The 18,163-nt window shown below is 49.1% G+C and overlaps 6 protein-coding genes across 6 annotated transcripts; 1 reads left to right on the forward strand and 5 right to left on the reverse strand.

Annotated features, from left to right (window-relative positions):
• Nucleotides 1–141: 141 nt before the first annotated feature.
• On the reverse strand, nucleotides 142–1,733 carry A1O9_00317 (uncharacterized protein; the record flags this gene model as incomplete). The annotated part of the gene is made up of 2 exons (XM_013409481.1): nucleotides 142–1,130; nucleotides 1,313–1,733. 2 exons carry the CDS (start codon nucleotides 1,731–1,733, stop codon nucleotides 142–144), a joined length of 1,410 nt encoding a protein of 469 aa, XP_013264935.1.
• Nucleotides 1,734–2,403: 670 nt separating this feature from the next.
• On the reverse strand, nucleotides 2,404–3,732 carry A1O9_00318 (uncharacterized protein; the record flags this gene model as incomplete). The annotated part of the gene is made up of 1 exon (XM_013409482.1): nucleotides 2,404–3,732. The coding sequence occupies one exon, from the start codon at nucleotides 3,730–3,732 to the stop codon at nucleotides 2,404–2,406; it is 1,329 nt and encodes a 442-aa protein (XP_013264936.1).
• Nucleotides 3,733–4,450: 718 nt separating this feature from the next.
• A1O9_00319 (uncharacterized protein) lies at nucleotides 4,451–5,637 on the reverse strand (the record flags this gene model as incomplete). The annotated part of the gene is made up of 3 exons (XM_013409483.1): nucleotides 4,451–4,679; nucleotides 4,744–4,919; nucleotides 4,972–5,637. 3 exons carry the CDS (start codon nucleotides 5,635–5,637, stop codon nucleotides 4,451–4,453), a joined length of 1,071 nt encoding a protein of 356 aa, XP_013264937.1.
• Nucleotides 5,638–6,082: 445 nt separating this feature from the next.
• Nucleotides 6,083–8,321, reverse strand: A1O9_00320 (uncharacterized protein; the record flags this gene model as incomplete). The annotated part of the gene is made up of 2 exons (XM_013409484.1): nucleotides 6,083–6,492; nucleotides 6,539–8,321. The coding sequence occupies 2 exons, from the start codon at nucleotides 8,319–8,321 to the stop codon at nucleotides 6,083–6,085; spliced, it is 2,193 nt and encodes a 730-aa protein (XP_013264938.1).
• Nucleotides 8,322–10,631: 2,310 nt separating this feature from the next.
• On the forward strand, nucleotides 10,632–11,839 carry A1O9_00321 (uncharacterized protein; the record flags this gene model as incomplete). The annotated part of the gene is made up of 2 exons (XM_013409485.1): nucleotides 10,632–10,776; nucleotides 10,830–11,839. Coding segments are annotated over 2 exons (1,155 nt in total), but the record flags the coding sequence as incomplete, so codon positions are not given.
• A 1,392-nt stretch (nucleotides 11,840–13,231) lies between these two features.
• Nucleotides 13,232–17,303, reverse strand: A1O9_00322 (uncharacterized protein; the record flags this gene model as incomplete). The annotated part of the gene is made up of 9 exons (XM_013409486.1): nucleotides 13,232–14,231; nucleotides 14,282–14,811; nucleotides 14,865–15,037; nucleotides 15,094–15,658; nucleotides 15,707–15,958; nucleotides 16,055–16,385; nucleotides 16,438–17,039; nucleotides 17,092–17,146; nucleotides 17,200–17,303. 9 exons carry the CDS (start codon nucleotides 17,301–17,303, stop codon nucleotides 13,232–13,234), a joined length of 3,612 nt encoding a protein of 1,203 aa, XP_013264940.1.
• Nucleotides 17,304–18,163: the final 860 nt, after the last annotated feature.

Here is an 18,163-nt window from a genome sequence, read left to right on the forward strand (position 1 = left end):
AAGGCAACTAGAGATTGATGATCTTACTCTTGCAAGCTTTACTTTGAATCCAGATTCTAGAGGATCGATCTATCAGGGGCATCAAAAACAGATCGACCAATCCTGCTGACAATGGCTATCCTTCTTCGATAGATCCAACTGTTACTTGGTTAGAGTGGCTCTCAACTTAGCCATGGCTGTCGATGCATCTCTCGCCTTCGCCTCAACAATTCGCTTCCTTAGAGCTCTTGATGCGGCTCTCGCTTTGTCAAGCTCTGCTTCTCCTTCAGTGGTGCCAAAAACACGGTCGAATAAGGCTTGAATCGTCTTCCCGCCGTCATCTGGCCAAAAAGGCGTAAGCTTGGTTCTACCCATGATTGGCTCGTAATGGTTTTCTGAAATGGTACCAACGCACATCCCGAGATGGCGCATGACTCTCGAGTCGATATACTGGTCTGATGCGACAGGACTTGTGATGAACGGCTGCTCAGCATAAATTCCCTCGATCATGGTGCCAAACCCTCCGTGCGAGATCACGCATTTGAGGGCCGGGTGGAGGAATATGTCTTGTTGCGGCGCCCACGCGGTGACGACTCCGTCGGTAAAGCCCTCGCCTAGTCTCCTTTTCATCTCTTCGGTGCCTTCTCGAAAAAGGAGAACCCAGGGAGTATTAGTTCTGCGTAGTGTTTCAACGAGGAAAGCGGCTTGATCTATGGTGAGTTCGATGTGGCTGCCCATACCCACATATGCGACTGATTGGTAAGCCTGCTTGTTCATGAATTGAATACATTCGTCACTCATGGCAGATAGTCTTGGTTTGGGGCGCGCTCCTCTATCCAGAGCATTTTCATACCAAGGTGGTAGTATAGGTCCTATCATGTATTTGATTGTCTTGTCCTCGAAGGGTGCAGGAAGTAAATGGCTCTGCTCAAAGCTGTCGCCTTCGAGTCCAATATTTGTGTTCGAATATATCATCCCCTGGGCTGCTGCTAATGTAACGCCCGACATTTGCAGCATAGGGCCAGCAAAGTCCATAACGTCGTCGGGTTCAGCTTCGAGGTCCTCAATTGAGCCTCCAATTCCCTTAAGGAGTACTCTTCGCCTTGAGTCTAAGTCGGGACGATGTTGGGAACCAAGTCGTATCATGTAGGCTTCGACGAACCGGGAACAATAAGTCAGCTACATCGTATCAACGGGCTGGAACGAAGGGCATCCATTATGGCTTTCAGCAATCAAAGAAATTCGGAGTCAGGGCTCGATCTCCATCAAGATCTCATGAGGGCGTATTCTTGAAGGATCACACAGTTGTAGTCAGACAAGGATAGGAACATACCAGCAGTGGGATTCAACACATGGAGTTGAAGTTGAAGCTCCTTTGTCATCTCCGGCAATCCTCCCATGAGAGGATTGCATATAAGCGCGGTCGTCCTATCAGAAGGGAAAAGCCGGCGAATCTCCTCGATCATCTCGCGCACTGCTTGATTGAATTCGGCACTGCGGACTTTCATGACCAGCTCCCTTGGTTCCTCCGGATGCCAGTCTTCCCACTGGCCATTTCCAAGAACTCGCAGGTGCACATTAGGGTTATGGTCTTGTCCGGTGGCACGCATCCACTTCTCTCCATCCTTCCTGCTCAGGACCAAGACGTGGGCGGTGATGTCGTCGTTCGCGATTGTGGTCGCCACGTTGAACATGTTGACTGCATGGCCGGCACCTGGAAATGGAGCGCAGAGGATATGCGTCTTCTGGGTCATTTTGGCTTAAAAATGAAGGGAACAATAATGAAACTAGCAAAATTTTGATTCCCTGATTCGCCTTTCGAGACTCCAATTGTGATACATCGCTGATACAGTGTACACACGCACTTGTAAATATTTATAAGACGGCTGTAGTCAAGCTCGGAGACAAAATATGATAAATGTCTCCGACATCCCTCTTGCTGGAGGCCTAATCTTGGACTATTGGTCTCAAGGCCTCGGAGATCTTGATTTGTATGCATACTGAAACCTGGAGCACGCCCCGAAATAAGGCAGTGAGATGTTCTAAGAATACTGATTTCCTGAGCCTGGAAATTGACTATGCCTAATTGATGGCGGCTCAAAGCTTATTATGCAGTGGGTCCCTTGGGGCCTTACTGATGACGGAGAACTTATGTTGGGCGGACCCGGGCGTATGATGATTTGCAAAAGGCTGCTGTACCGAGTACGGTAGCCTTGATCAGTGGCCGACGGAGGCAGGATTAAAGGGCTAAACCCCGACCAGGCATCGATTGGGCAATAACCTATAACTTGATAAGGAGATGCATATTCGAACGATTGATGGCGGTGGAGGTTTTGTTCGGTGTAGAGTATCAGACGCTACATACAAGACATTCCCTTGCCATGTCATATGATGAAGCTCGAATTGGCTTCGCAACCAATAAATTTACATGTCAAATATTCGGCGTATCAACCGCTGTGACCTTGAAGCCACAGCTTGACGAGATGGTCCCTTGATAGTTGAAAGGGGCTGTGATATTCGAGGCGGTGTTTCTACGGTTGAGTTTGCAGTTGTAAGAACCACCGAAGCGTCGTTTTGAGGCGTCTTTGTAAGGGAGGTGCCTGGAAGAGGAGAGGGAGAGATTGGTTCAGCATTGCCTTTATCAGAGTTTGAGACAGGTTCTTTTGCATCATGATCCCAATTTCCAGTCCAACTAGGGGCAACCCATCTTCTATCATGCTCCAACGCAAAGGCAGGAGCGTGCGATGTCAATACTCGCTTGCGTGACTTTTCAAGGACCCATTTCCAGCGACGTAGAGGCAGTCTCCGTCGATATTTGTGATATAATGCACTCATGTGCTCAACGTCGCCAGAAGCGTATGCTAACATGGTATTCGATAGTGGTCTCTTTGTAAACACGTCCGGTGAACCTCCAAACCTCGGGTTGAATAGTAATTTTCCCCTTTCCTTCTGCAATTTCCATTTCTGAATCACATCTGGAGAAGCAAACAAGTGCCTCTCAACGCATTTTGCGAGGCCCAACACCGTGAATCCCGGAGCATCTCGTCTCGAAAAGAATTCCATCAACTGGAGGTCCCGTACACCACCAAGGCATATCCCATACTCGGTGAATAAATTATCTGAATCATTGCGAGCGTCGAAGATGACTTTAGGTATTTCATCGCTTTCTAGGATCTTCCTTAAAGTCATGGTGCTCTCATCGGTGCATAGAGTAAAAGCAGCGTCTTTGAGGACATGAATGTCAACAACAAAGATACTGTTCAGCGGGGTAACCAGAATCTGAAGCAGTGCCAAACTTCCAGTTCGTCCCAAGTTATGGCCTTCTGCGTCGATGTACAGGGAAGGTGGTTTCACTGGTAAACCCTGTATTTTGAGAAGCATATCCTTCAAAGCTTTCTCGGTGTCTACCAGTACTATGGTTGCGGGGCTTTGAGGCTCTAGAAATACGTTTTCAGGTATTGAGGCCAGACGAGACGGTTTCGCCGTGCTGTTCGCATTGGTTGCTGCGAGAGATTGAGAAGGGTTGACACGAGACGAGAGTCCTTTGGGAGCCGAGGAAGTTTGAGGACATCTATTTTGATAGGCAGCGCCAGCGGGGCAACCAAATCCAGTGAGTGTCTTGCCATCTCGTGGTGCTGGCAATGACCGGTGCCTTGTCCCAGGGGAGAGAGATGCTATTTTTCGCCCTCCTTCGATGAATCGAAGAGTCTGGTGAAGGCAGAGCTCCGGACATGTCCTGAAGAGGATGTGCATAATGCATTGAAAAGGCGATGCTTTCTCGATCGATCCTCACCCCTTAAGTCTCAAGGATGATATCAGTGTCCTTCGTAAGAGGCGAGCTGCCATCAAGTTGGATACTTTATCAAACCCGGACAACCTCCAATTGATTTGTATATCATGTGCTCTGGCTTAACGCCTTGGTATGATCCATGAGGAGCTCTCAGGACATTTCAAGCGGTCGCATTTGAGTGATAATTTAATCCTGGAGAGGTGGCAAACGTGTTGCAAAGGCGCAGCTGCAATAGATAATCTGGACGGTTTGAAGAAGCAATTATACAACGAGTCGATCAAGGACACGGTAAGTGTAGAGACTGTAAGTGACCAAATTAATTATTGCACCAACTTCAGACGTCGATTGAATTATCTCTTGAATTCGGCATAGTTACTGTATCTGGAATCCTGGCAGCCTTACGCCAAGACCAAGCATTGGATTGTGGTCATCAGGGGAGCTGAATGAGGTAAATTTCCGGTCCCTTTAAAATCTTGCAGTGCAACTCGAAACTTTGCTAGACCGGTATCACCGGGTTCGAAGCAAGCTATTTCCAGAACTAGTTTAGTTGGAAACGAGCTATATCCGACAACGAGACAGAGCATGACACAACACAACACAAGAACATTAAGGCGGATGCGTAACCAATCATGTCCTATGGGGCAAAGGGACACGTTTTATTAGGCAACTCCTTGAAGCTGACTAAGCTGCTACCTGTGGAAGTTGAGCAGGTGTCGAGTTCAGCACATCCGGTGGTCTTGGAGCCTCCTTGCCAGCATCTTCGATTCTCCCTGTTAAAAATCCTAAAGGGATGTTCGGTCCCCAAATATGCAGAGTATCTGCTGCTGCGGGCTCTCTGCTAAAAGGCGTGTCTTCATTGACCAAATCACCATCTGAATAGTGTTCTACAATGTTGCCCGAGCCATCGAACCTGTATACCCAGCGTCAGCCTTATTGTCAATGATGCAGCTAGAGTATGATTGATGAAGACGTACCAGTAATCGAAAATTTGACTGCCAAGCACATGTCTTCCGATGCCCCAACAATTTGTCCAGCCTTTAGAACGGAGCCAGTCGTGGCCCAGGGTCTGAGTGTCAAAGTCATTGATCTCGTAACTGGAGTGGTGTACATGGGGTGGAGCTTCTTCAGGTCCCGAGGCAAAAAACAGGCTCTAATTCTCTTGTTAGCATCATAAGATCAACCCCGTCCCGTGTCAGACTCACGTGATGGTCGGTATATTCCTGACCAAGGTCAATGTGGTTGAAGATTGTTTCCTCTTTACCTGTCTGTGGATTGAAGACTGCATCTGATGGCTTCAAATTCAAAAGATCCAAGTACCATGATAGTGTGCTATCGAATTTACTACCGGGAACGACAAACCCATAGTGACCTAATTTGTGCACTGGACTTGCGCCTTGCTTAAATCTTCGAAAGGTGCCCTTGCGTGGCTGTTGTACAGCTGTGTTTGATGGAAGTTGGTCGGATTTCTGTTCGAGGTGGACTGCGGAAGGCTCTTCCTTCCGTAGCTTCTGCCCATGCACAAATGAAATTTTGAAACCGTTAGGATCAGTGAGAGTGACAATTTGACCACCTCCTGGGGCGTCACTGTCTTGAATGGGAGTGGCACCAGGCTTGCTAGCCGCAGTCTCCAAATCTTCGAGCTTGTCAACTACCCAAGAGCCTCCAATGAAATGTCTCTTGCTGTCAGGTGATTGCTCAGCAACGTAAAGGAAAGGTTGGATTCCATGGCCGCGGAGGTAAACTTTGTTCTGCGTTCGATGTTCTTCCACAAGGCCGAAGTCAAACAAAAATGTCAGAGCTTTCTCTAGGTCGGGATGTTGGTATGTTACGTGTGCAAGTCGAATAACACGCACTTTCTTGATCGCCATTGCCGATATTTTCGAATGAGGAGGCTAGGAGGAAATTTGGAGGATAGTTGCACTTGATACTGAAATGGCTGGTGCGGAGATGGGCTGGGTTCATATGTCGACTTCAAGGCATTTATGGCATCATATTAGCCCAGGTATGCCCCGCGTGCTTTGTCCCGCTTGCCCCGTGTCTTTATGCCAGTTGTTGATCACCGGGTTTTCCGTGTAGTGTGTACATGGCGACACAAGCTATCGGTGTAACCCGGTGCGTCAACAATGCCGGTCACGTGATGAGATTCGGCTTGTTCAGACTACTCTCGAATCTCGACTAATGACAACTTGCACCTCAACCGAGCTAATGCAGTGGATTCCACTAAGTGTTTTCTGACGTAGAAGAAGGTGCAGTAGTTTGTCAAGATTGTTAGCCGTGAGCCTCTTCTGTAAAGAAGATCCAGTTGCTGGAGGCCTAGCTGATTGGTGGCTGCATGAAGTCGAGGTCATGATAGCCACCAAAAAATTCAGCAAACCCAAAGTCAAGGTCGTTTTGTTCATCGTACATGTTTGCTTGAAGATTCGGAAAGTTCTGTTGTCCATATGCTGCAAAGTTGGGCATTCCGTCTTTGTCAGACATGCTTACTGACCGCGGGTATTCGTCTGGGGCTTGGCCGGGCTGTTGATGACTGATCATCTCTCCTAGGTACTGGGAAGGATCGCCGGCACTGGTTTGATTGACCTCATATCCATAATTCTGGCTTGTAGATCCCACCGGGCTATTGATTGTGAGCCGTGGCATGCGGAAAAACACCGCATATCTTCTTGCGAGTTGCTTCTCTTCGACATTTAGGGAACCAGGCCGTTCCAGCATCTTTGCGATTTCTAGAAGACGTCAGCAATAAGCACATGTAAATTGACATTGCCTTACCCGAAACAACACAACCTAGCTTCCATTTATCACTAAAATGGCCTAGGACAAGCTTCGCCAGGTCATGCGCTGTGACAATGAGAGGCTGCGTCTTCAATACCTCTCCATCAATCGCATATGTTGGTAGGGTCATGCAGGTAAGGAAAGGGTGTGCAAGTGCTATGTATCTTGCATCCCAAAAGCCTATTATTTTTGACAGTTCAATCGCCCGATGCCGCAATGACGGCAACACTGTGTTGTTGGCACTTGAGACGCTACGATCATCGGCATCGGCAGTCGCAATTCCAGATACCATGAAAGATATAGTCATGAGCATTAGATGAATGCCAATCACCCAGTTGCATTTTGCGAATGTCTCTGGCGTAAATATCAAGTTCTCGGCTTCCAATCGAAGCGTTGCTGGCAGTGCTAGCTTAAAGCAAACAATTTCATTCTGCAATGTCAACTTCTCATCCATTGACACATCTTGTCGTTGCTGCAAGCGATCGTGTATGGTGGCCATGAAATGATTCGCCACGAGGAACCAAGCCCTTTCGTCTTGATTACTGCAACCGGATAGAGATCGCCAAGACTGGCCTTGAAGATAAAGTAACTCTGCTGATTGTATCTCGGTTCCTGCGAACCAAGCTTCATCCGAGATCGGTAGCGTCACTGCCATCCTCTTGCGGTCAATTGCATACGGTCTCCGGGAGACGCATGAAGCGAAGGTGTCCAATTCCCATACTAACCACCAAGCTCGTCTCAATTCCTCCTTGTCTATATTTCCAATAGGAGAGACTGGAGTCCAATCTTCATCATCTATTTCTGATAAGCCCAACTCGTAAGCCAAACGGACGCACACTCCGATTAGAACCCATCCTTGGGGTGTTGGACCAGAAGTATAGAAGTAGTTTGCGAGTAGAATGCAGCCTTGTAAATATGTCACAGACGGTGTCTGTGTTGGACGCGCCTGGGTGTAGATTCGTCTTGCTTGTTCTGCAAACCAATGACCTCTTTTGAACGTGGGAACACTGCTGAATGCCGGATGATTGGAGAATCTCGCAGAGAGCGCAAACATGCTGTAGAACAAAAGCGCATCATCAGGAGAAAGGCCTTTCATCACATCTCCATCGACTAGTATTTTTGCCTCAAAATGTGCTTGAAATCTCGGTCGATGTAATAAAGGGAGCCACGGTTGAATTTTGTCGAAGAATAGGCAGACCAAATCTACAGCCATGGAGCAGGTAATCTCAGCAGTCCCTTTCCCTGTATTGGGCGGGGTGCCTGATTCCGCGTCTTGGTCAGTAATCGAAGTGCTTCTGTGATTGACAGTATTGTCGGAGCCGTCTTCAATGGATTTAAGCTCCTTCTCCTCGCTTTCTTCGTCGTCTTCAATGGATGATGGAATATGCGGATGGTGCGTAAGAGATTCAGAATCGTTAGATACCTGTTTCTGTGACGAGTCGATCTCTGCTAGAAATCCTCTAAGTGAGTCTCGAAGGACTGAATTTGTTATCAACGGACGAGCATGTGATTGGCCTTCTTCGCCCTCTGAGCGAGATGCAGCTTCAAGGACTTGAACCAATTTGGAAAGACTGTCGCTTATTTGGCGTGATTGTGCCTTCAGTTGAGGCTTGCGCGAGACAGGCTTCTTCCTTTTCGAGGGGAAATGGCAAGTATTCCCAGTGCGTAAGCAGAGGCCACAGACAGGATGTTTCATATCACACTTTGTCTTCTTGCGATTGCATTCTTCACAGGCCCTCCGTGGTTCTGAAGATGACTGAGACATCCTTGGCTCGGCCATGGTATGCACTAGACACGGAGCTTGAGAGCTCGAACACGGTCAAGAGCACCATCTAGAACGAACGGCCTGGACGCGGTTCGAGATTAGCCCGGCCGAGTTTTGTGGTTGTAGATGTGTTGGACCTGAATGATAGAGGCTGACAGATCAACTTCGACATGCCTGGTGAGCTTAGACTTTCCGAGATCTTGGCGTTGACTGATGAGGCAGGTTATGCGGCGGTGCATCAGGAGGGGAAGTGGGGAAAGCCATGCATTTTCGACTTACGAGTAGTAATCACATCCTGACTCTGTACTCTCTGTCTAGCATGAGTAAGCAGACGAAGGAGGACATACCTGGGTGCATACCCACCCAATAAGTGTGGCAAACCTCCTACGTAGCCTTATAATATGTGAGGAGCAAAAGTGTACATCGAGTGTGTGTGCTTCGACATTCCGTAGTCCAAGGGCTTCTGCTTAGTAAACGCATTTGGGAATTGAGAGGACAAGGTGTGTCACACAACCTTGTGTGGATTGACTAACTTAGAACGTGCGTCGCGGGCAGGATGACTGCATTGAAGCAACAGTCCAAACAAGCATCTCGGCGTGGCTGATCTCGACGAAGCCACGGGATGTTGAATCTGGATTTAGAGAGGGAACGCCAGTGCTTGTCTGGTGCTAAGTACAATGATTATTCTATCAGCAGTCGGCGTCCAAAAGGAGTTATTATTAGTCAGAGGTATCCTACGCACCCAGTACTCAAACACGAAGCTGGCACCTCGAAAGATGACTGGAATGGTAATTGACTCAATGCTCGTATCGCGGCCGCTCAGCGTGCGTGACCGACTCAGGTTTCGCATAATGTTCGTGTTTAATTTGCACGTCCAGCAGCCCAGCACGTCCGTGCGCTATAGAGCAGACATGTGGTATATTTGTTGTTGACCTGCCTCTGTACGACATTTCAGCTCGATGCGAGAGGCAAGGCTGTTGAGGTGGGGTTGCATATCTTCAGCCAGTGCCTATCCCCGGCCTCAGTGATGTGGGTCATGTGGTGACAATCTGGAGAATACGCTAGAACTATTTAGGTAACAATGGGCTCCAGCACCAGGCTGTCCAGACTCCCAGGGCCACGCTCGTGTTGCAAGTGGGTACGTACAGCTGCATCTCTTGCCAATGTATTCGTACTCTGGAGCCCGTAGTAAGCTCCCGAGGTAGCGGCTTCAGAGCTTTAGCCTAAACCCCAAGGTTCGCTAATCGATTCCATTGGATACCTCACTGCTCGTGCGAGGTCTTCGCCTCGGGCCAAAACTATCCGGGGGGGAATATACACGCTCTGTACGAACTTAAAGTCCAACAGCGCGAGCTCGTCAATGGACTGGAGGGGGGCAATAACAAGAACCCCAAGGTCCGCAGTACCCCTTTGAGGGTCCGTCCCATCAACAACTCAACCGAGGGCCGAAGTGCCGAACGGACTTAGTTGATCTCTCCCGCGGGCACTAGAAAATTAATCGTGAGGTTTTTCCTTGGCTTTCCCTGCTTTCTGCGCCTCCATGTTTGATGGGGCCTCATTTTGGCGCATTCGATGCATCTGCCTCGTGCTCCAGCCCTTGGGGATGGGACACGCCTTGGATCCCACATGGATCGCTGTACGTTAGATCGCCCAATCTTGGGGTAGACACTGACTAGTCCCACTTGGCTCTTTCATTTCTCCCTCGAAAACGGCACCAAGGCGAGAAACGAGTCCGTTACTGACCTGATCGCAGCGACTCACGCGCCAGGTTATCTTGGCCTTCCAATGTTCGCCTGCGTAGGGAGAGAGATGCCAACTGGGTCGCGAGCTCATCTTAATAGGCAGAGCTTGCTTATCGCGCAAACCGATCTCAGGCGATTATAAAACGCGACAAAAGCAATTAGAAACAGGACTCGCGCAAGTGTCAGCTGCGCGTCTTTGCCATGGACAAGGCGTGCTTTGAGGAGCGGGATACTCCGACCCGCTCGTACTACATCCAGCCCTGCTGAACGCGGGCACCAGAAACCCAAAAAGTCGGCGATAACTTCACAGGACAAACAGGTCCACCCCCATAGACTTATCGGCTCTCGGGAGGAGTCTAGCTTAGCCTCGATAAGCCACTTGCTCTTGCTCATCTGATTAGTCGAACAATTCGAAGAGGAAAGGTTAAGATATGTGTACCCAAATCCAGGCTGGCCTTTGGCACCCCCAATCCAACAAAACAGCCATATATTCCCGACTCGTCCTTTCGGGTAGGAAATCAGTCACCTCTCACTGAGACTATTTTGCGTGGTTTGGGTTGTTCTACGTTCGCAACGTGCAATGATGATATATGCCAAATTACAGATCTCATCGCCTGCTGGCGAGGAGAATACTCCCAGCGATCGACGCCGAGTTAGTGGGCGATTGAGTGTCTTTGACGATTCTGTGCGACAACTTGCTTTTGATACTGTGCAGCTATGCTTTCGAGGTAATACAAAATCCACTACACTGTCTAGTTCTGATCTAATGTCGCACTTTCAGGCGTTATAGCATCATGCATAGGACGACAAACTAGCCTGGAGGATATTATTACTCTAACGGATATCAAATCAGCAGGAGATTTCCGGTCGCATACCGTCTCAAACCCGAAGCACTCTACCCAAGCACACTACGTGGACTTTTTCTTCAAGCTTCCGACCCACGCATCTGCAAGTGCAGGTCTCAGCAAAACTCTCCCCCTTACCACGTCTATCGAAGGATCTACAAGCGTAACTCAGTCGACAGCGATGAATGACCGGCATATCGTTCAGGGTGAATGTGAGGTCTCGTACTGGATCGAGGCACAATTTCGCTGTCGTGGCCAACAAGTCGGGTCCCTCCACCAACCTGTACGAATATCAGGACTATATCCAGACCTACATATTTCGTTATGGAACGGCCAGCCACTCACCATCGGCGCCACTCCTGATCTACTAGCCCGTTGGAAGATGCAAAAGAGCCCCAAACTGTCGGTTTCCATTTACGAGCCCGAAATCACCATTATCCAAGACCTGAAAACCGGAAAACGACAGATCAGCATCCCTATCGCGGTGGCGATGGAAATCCACACTCCTCCAGGCGGAACCACATCCATTGACGGTCGCCAATCACTCAAATGCTCTGTCGACACAAAATGGCAGGTGAGTGACCGCTTTTCCATCATCCCGGTGAGAGCGAAAAGCCGGATACCCCTACGCGGCGAGGTTATCAACAGGACGTCAACCACGTCAACTCAAAAGTCCAATATCCTCTTCCGCCCACTGCCAGTGTACGAAAAAACCGACACGAGCAAAAGCAAATCCAATCAAACATCGTACGTCGCGGCTTCCGCACTCGAACTCTCCGTACCTGATGCAATCTCGCAACCATCTCTATGCTGGAACTATTTCGCTCGGTCATACACGCTCGACCTGTCATTAACCTTTCATGGCTTTCAGGGCGCGCCGAAGTACAAGGTGACCAGAAACATCCCGATCACAGTGACAACGCAGTATGAGAACGTGGAGACGCAGAAGGACCAGGTAGTTGTTGGTGTTTTAGAGACCGAGGCCGACGAAGTGGACGACGGTGACGAGCTTAATGCATCGCTGTCGAATGCGCCCGAGCCACTAGTGCGACAAGGACAACGGACAGCCTCGAGGACGCCTCCACCAGCATATTTCCGATGAAACAGTTGCCAACTTGAAATCGATAGATCTTTCAAATTTGCAAAGAGTTGCATTCGGTTTAATGCTAGAGAGATCTCAACCTGCTCCAAGAAATCCACATCACGGAATACAATGCAAAGACACTCAATGATAGCCGTCCCAAGACATTCCCTGTTTGCCTGGGAAGTTTCACCATGGCTCTGGCAAGTAAAAGACGCCAAAGGGGAATGTGGGACTTAGCCAACAAGATTCCTCCCGATCAAATGGGGGTGAGAATGCCGATCAGACCGCTTATTCTCCCCAAAAGCATCGGAGACATCCCGGCTTACCTGGAAGCCCAAAACAATGTATTAATTACGTGTCTCCCTCTTACAGATTCTGGAATCGTCAGATTTGCGAAACAGTCAACCTCGTCACGGCCTGAATTTTTTTGGGCACGGATCTGGGATCTGGGATCATGTGTTGGGGGGAGTTCTGGTGGGGGCTGGATTCTCCCATCCTAATTAATTATTCAAAACTTCGGCTGATTACTCGGAGGATCTCCCTCCCGCGTGCGGCCTTGGCTCCTACAAAGGTGCCGGCGTCAGCAGCAACTCTTGATTCTCATCCTGGTGCCCGCGAGGACTTTGCGTCGTGGCACAAGCGCAATTCAGGTTCGGTTTCAATTTCGGCCTTGCGCGCCCACGGCTCCACCTCGGGCAGGAAAGAATGCGAAGATATTTGAGGTGACTATCGAATTGCTTAGCCGGCTGAGATCACGTGAGCGGGAGGGCTATCAAAGGGACTCCCAAGGCTCTGGGTCCTTGAGAGAGTCGGCATAGATGGTGGCGTAAGTCGCTGATAGAGAGCATAGATTCTGTAGCGGTCATCCTGGGTTGACGGTTTTGCACAAGAGTATTACCTGGATACAAGCCACTACCTAGAATGGTTGGCGGCAGAGCAAGTACCAGGTTTGATCGCCTAGGTACGGAGTACTCTTACGGTAGACTAGTGGATAGACGGACCAGACAGGAAGATAAATGGGACATCACACGCGACTTCGGAGTCGCGTCTCCCGCACGACATGATACACATAAGTTTTGTTATAGATTTTATGTAGGAGGGGAAAATCAAACGATTGCAACGGGCAAGCAGCTTGCGCAGCGCTCTCAAAGAAGAAGTGAAGAGATAAAACTCCCCGGCCCGCGCCCCGCCTATGTGACAAAGTAAAAAGGGCGAACTTGCCCGTGGCCGATTCTGGGCCCCAGATAAATCCCGTTATCGGTCGAGAGCCTGCTCTTGGCACATCTGCCAGTAGGCGCCTCTCCTCCTCAAGAGCTCATTGTGCGTGCCCTGCTCGAGTATCCGCGAGCCTCGGCCGACCTCGCTCTCACCAAAGACGAAGATGACGTCTGCTTTCTGGATAGTCGCCAGACGATGTGCCACCGCGACGACGGTCATGCTGCGATGCCCGACCAGGCGCTCGATCGCCGCTTGCACGAGCTTCTCCGACTGCGAGTCGAGGCTCGAAGTCGCCTCGTCCAGGAGGAGAAGCTGGGGATTCCGTAGGAGTGCTCGCGCTAGACACAAGCGCTGTTTCTGGCCCCCGCTCAGTGCGGTCTGAGTGCTGATACCCAGCGACGTGGAGTAGCCATCCGGCAGCGAGACTATGAAGTCATGTATGCTGGCATCCTTGCAGGCGCTGGTGATCATCTCATCCGTGATTTCGGCTGAGTCGAGGCCGAGAACGAGATTTTCTCGGATCGTACCATCGAATAGCCGTGGTTCTTGTGATACCAGCGACAGGGCTTTGCGGTAGGATGCTATTTGGATTCCAGTGACGTTCTGGCCGTTGAACTGAATGGACCCGGAGACAGGTTCGTAGAATCGCTCCAGCAGCGAAATCACTGTCGTTTTACCGCAGCCAGAGGGGCCGACGAAGGCAACGAACTGGCCGCTTTCGATTGAAATGTTCAGATTGCGATAGATGGGGCTCTCGCGCGTCGGATATTTGAAAGCAACATCGGTAAATTCGATCTTTGCGCCTGTCTTGACATCTGATGGTACGAGAGCATTGCCAGTAACCATACACCTGACTCTGTAGCCGACCTCAGCACGTAGTTTCAACATACGGTTACAAGCCGCAGACGCCTGGGCAATATTGGGTGCAAAGCTGAAGAACTGTCCGGCACCTTGTGCACCCTGGACGATAGCAATATATACAACGAAGTATTGAACAGGGTTGTACTCTTTAGAAGCCAGTAATTGGCCTCCATACCTAAGGTGTTGTTAGCGGAGATCGCAGAGCCTGACTCAAATAATACTGACCAGAAAGTCAAGGCCAAGACACAAAGGTCGATACTGTCTGACAACGCGAAAACGAGCGCCGCATATGATGCCTTTTTCGTGGCCTTTCGGATCTGGGCTTGCAAGAGATCAGAGTATTTGTTGATGATAGAATCCTCCATGGTCAAGGAGGTCACCGTACGAAATGCGCCAATGGCTTCAGTGGCAAACTGAGAGCTATGGGCGAACACTTGCGCATTCCATTCTTCGAACTTGAGCTCGTATCCAACCCGTACGAATGCGGCGATAAATATGACAGGTAGTGCGGAGAAGAAAGTCACGAGCGTAAGTTTCCAACCGAATGAGAACGCTATCGCAATACAACCAGTCATGTTGAAGATCGAAACCAGAGGGAACACCCCGTTTAAGCCCATTAGTTCGTGGAGCTGTTTGGGGTCTGTGGATAGCCGAGACATTAGCGCTCCTGAAGCATTTTCTTCTTCGTCGAAGAAGGAGACAGGATTTGAGAGCATGTTTTGGAAATAGTCTCGGCGATAATATGTCGAAATATTCTTCAGAATGTCAGCCAACTTCGCTTTGTAGGATATCTCAGAATGGTTCTTACAGATGCGAGATGATTAGACGCAAAACCCAAACTGAAATAACACGCCGAGATACCGAGAGCAAGAACGAAGAACATTAGCGACCAGAATTCGCTTCGTTCCTTCAATCTTGCGCCCGTGAACTGGAACACTTCGATGAGTTTTGCGAATATCCACGACTGCAGGGAGAATGCGGCTGGACGGTGTTAGCATCGTCATCGAAGCATGTATGATCCGGGGTCAAACACTCACATCCAGCTCCCATAGCAGCAAGAATGACCAAACAATAGAGCTTCCAATGGCGTCGTTGCTCGTAAAGGAAAAGTCCAAAAGACCTGAAGAAGCCTCTTGTTTTGTAAGAGAAAGCTTCGTCGCTGACACCCTGCTTTAAGGACGTTATCGTCCCCTTCCTCACTAAAGTATCCAAGTCGTCGGCTTCGTCCACTTCGTCATCTTTGGGGGCAGACTCATTCTCGAGCTGTTGCGCTTGTACAAGGCCTGCATATATCCCGTCTGGCAGTGACAACAATTGATCGTGGGTTCCCTCTTCCATACTTCGACCATCTCGCATCACGATGATTTTGTCTGCTTTGCGGATGGTCGAGAGTCTGTGGGCGATGACAATCGTTGTTCGGTTCTGTGACACGCGTTCTAGGGCCTTTTGGACAATCCTCTCGCCCCTAACGTCGATCGAACTAGTAGCTTCGTCAAGAATGAGGATGGCTGGCTCTCTGATGATACTTCTTGCAATTGCAAGACGTTGACGTTGTCCACCGCTCAATTTGATTCCACTCTCGCCTACCATAGTGTTATATCCCTGAGCCAGGTCAGCAAAGTTCTAGTATCCAGGGGTGACAGTGCTTACCTCTGGAAGTTGTCGTATATACTCATCTGCAAAGGCTTCTTCGCATGCCTTCTCAACCTTTTCCCGTTTGGTAGCAATATCAGCATCTTCCCATTTAGTGCCGAGTAAGCCGAATGCCACATTATTGAAGATGGTGTCATTAAAGAGGAATGGTTCTTGCTGTACAAGACCAATCTGCGACCTCCACCACTTGAGTTTTATATCGCTGATATCAACGCCTCCAATCGAAATTGTGCCCTGATTTAGTATGATCTCTGGTTTGGATTCTTGGCTCTTCTCTACCGAATCTTCAGCCGCAATTGTAGTCTCTGTAGCGTTTTCTTCGTCGGTCTTGGCTTCCTCGCGCACTTCATACCAGCGCTCCAGCAAGGCCACGATCGTACTTTTGCCTGAGCCTGACGGGCCAACTAACGCATTTGTTTTGCCCTTCAGGAAGCGTGCGTCGAAGTTTTTCAGTATCTGGACATTTGCGCGAGTGGGGTAGGCGAAGAAGACATTTTTGAACTCGATATCTTCATGTGCAGATACTTCGGCCTCATCCAAGCCATCGTATGAAACAGAATCGGCGTCGATCATAGAAAAGAATGTGCCTGACACGCTAATCGCCTTCGTTATGTTCATGATTGGAGCAGCCAAAGTACCCAAGATAGCCACCACCAATAGAACGGAAAAGAAAACGCTAGCAAAAAGATCAGTATTGTGAGGGAAAGACAAGGCACAAGGTTACCCACGTAACAACAGTGGACACGCTGCTGATATGGCCATCGCGAAAGAGCTTGATGCCGAACCAAAATGCAAGGGCAAAGCTTGAATACATGGCGAGAAATATTGGCGCAAGCTGTAGCCCAAGGTGAAGAGATGTTTTCAGACTCTTCTCGCGAGAGACCTCGACACTTGCAAAGTACTTTTCCTTCAATTGGGCTTCTGCTCCCAGAGAGAATGCAGTTCGAATCGAGCTAAATACTTCTCCTGCTATTGACGCGGCTGATGCATCTGCTTTCTCAATCTGCTGCACGAGTTTGATGATTATAGGCGTCGTGATGCTGTAAACAATGAGCACAAACAATATCGCTGAGCTCGTTACCAATGTAAGAGCCCATGAATATTTGAATGCGATGACATAGGCAGCGATCGTGAGGGACAATGACGAGAAAAGTGAGTGCAGCTTGTCTGAGATGCTCAATTGAATAGTGTTTGCGGATGAGGTAACAGTATTCGCAATGATGCCTGCTGATGTTTCATCAATCCTCCTAACTGGTTGCGAAAACAGTGATCGGACGTAAGCCAGTCGCAGGTTCGCAGAAATTCGAAGCCCGGTCGTCCGAAAGCAGAACTATGTGGGGTTATCACTGGGTGCGTGGATATGAGGGACTCTGTGAACTCACCATCGAGACGTAGGTAAGCACAAATTTACCAATAAACAGATAAACAAGATACAGTCTGCACCGCTCTATTAGTATATGTAGCCTTTGTATTGAATCGATGGAACGGACGAATTCCTGTTGACAGATGCTTTGAACTGACTTTCCGTGACAGTGGTATTGGGAAGAAAGTAGCCATTGAAATCGCCAACGAGCTGTCCAAAAACAATGTTCATGAGCGGGAGTGCCTGAGAGGTGTCAGTGGAAAGGCCTTCCCATTGATGTTTTATCCGACTTACAACTCCCGACCCAGCCGCGCAACCAAGTCCAACGAGTAGAGCAAATCCATCTTGCTTCGTTCGAAATGAAATGATGCGCTATAAGCGGTAAGTAATGCATTCCATGTGCTGAATTGAAAAGAGCGAACCCAGTAGTTGCTGACAGGAGCTTTCTCCGTTTCGTCTTTCTTCTCCTCGACGGTAAGGACGGTTTCCTCGACTGCATCAGAGGTGACTTTCGGCTCAGTAGACGGGCCTGACTCCCCAGGAGCGCTCATCCTTATGTGAAGTTAGGTGCTTGTGTTTGAATGGCGTTCAGCATCGTCAACTTCAGGCCTTGGAGAATGGAAGGCGTGGCATTGATGAGAAGAAATATGGACGAAGTTGTCCTTTTGCGGTACAGGGATAGTCCCGATTAGTATTAGTTTAGTCGTAATAAAAGGCTAAACGGATACGTGGGAGGAGAACGCCGTATTATTCACGGGATCGGTGGTTGGTGGACGTACTCAGGGGAGAAATTGAGGATCAGTGAAGATCTAAAACCGTGGTGCCTGACAGACCTGGCACCACTTTGTTAACACATAGAACCATGGAGTACTTATAATTGAACTATGAAGGTAGTTAGGCTAAAAGGCATCCGTTTTGGCGGGTGCCTAAGGAACGAGGCCTGCATACGAGGTTGGTTCTCGCTAAATGCCCCAGCGATGAATGCTCGGGAATATATTCTTCCAGAACATCCATGGCATCATAATGTATTCGTGTATAACGGTGTATCTTCTCTGGAGGTACCTCACGAGGGAGCACAGTACGGAGTACGG

The sequence above is a fragment of the Exophiala aquamarina genome (genome assembly GCF_000709125.1).
Source record: "Exophiala aquamarina CBS 119918 chromosome Unknown aczIA-supercont1.1, whole genome shotgun sequence".
In the NCBI taxonomy this organism is placed as follows: domain Eukaryota; kingdom Fungi; phylum Ascomycota; class Eurotiomycetes; order Chaetothyriales; family Herpotrichiellaceae; genus Exophiala; species Exophiala aquamarina.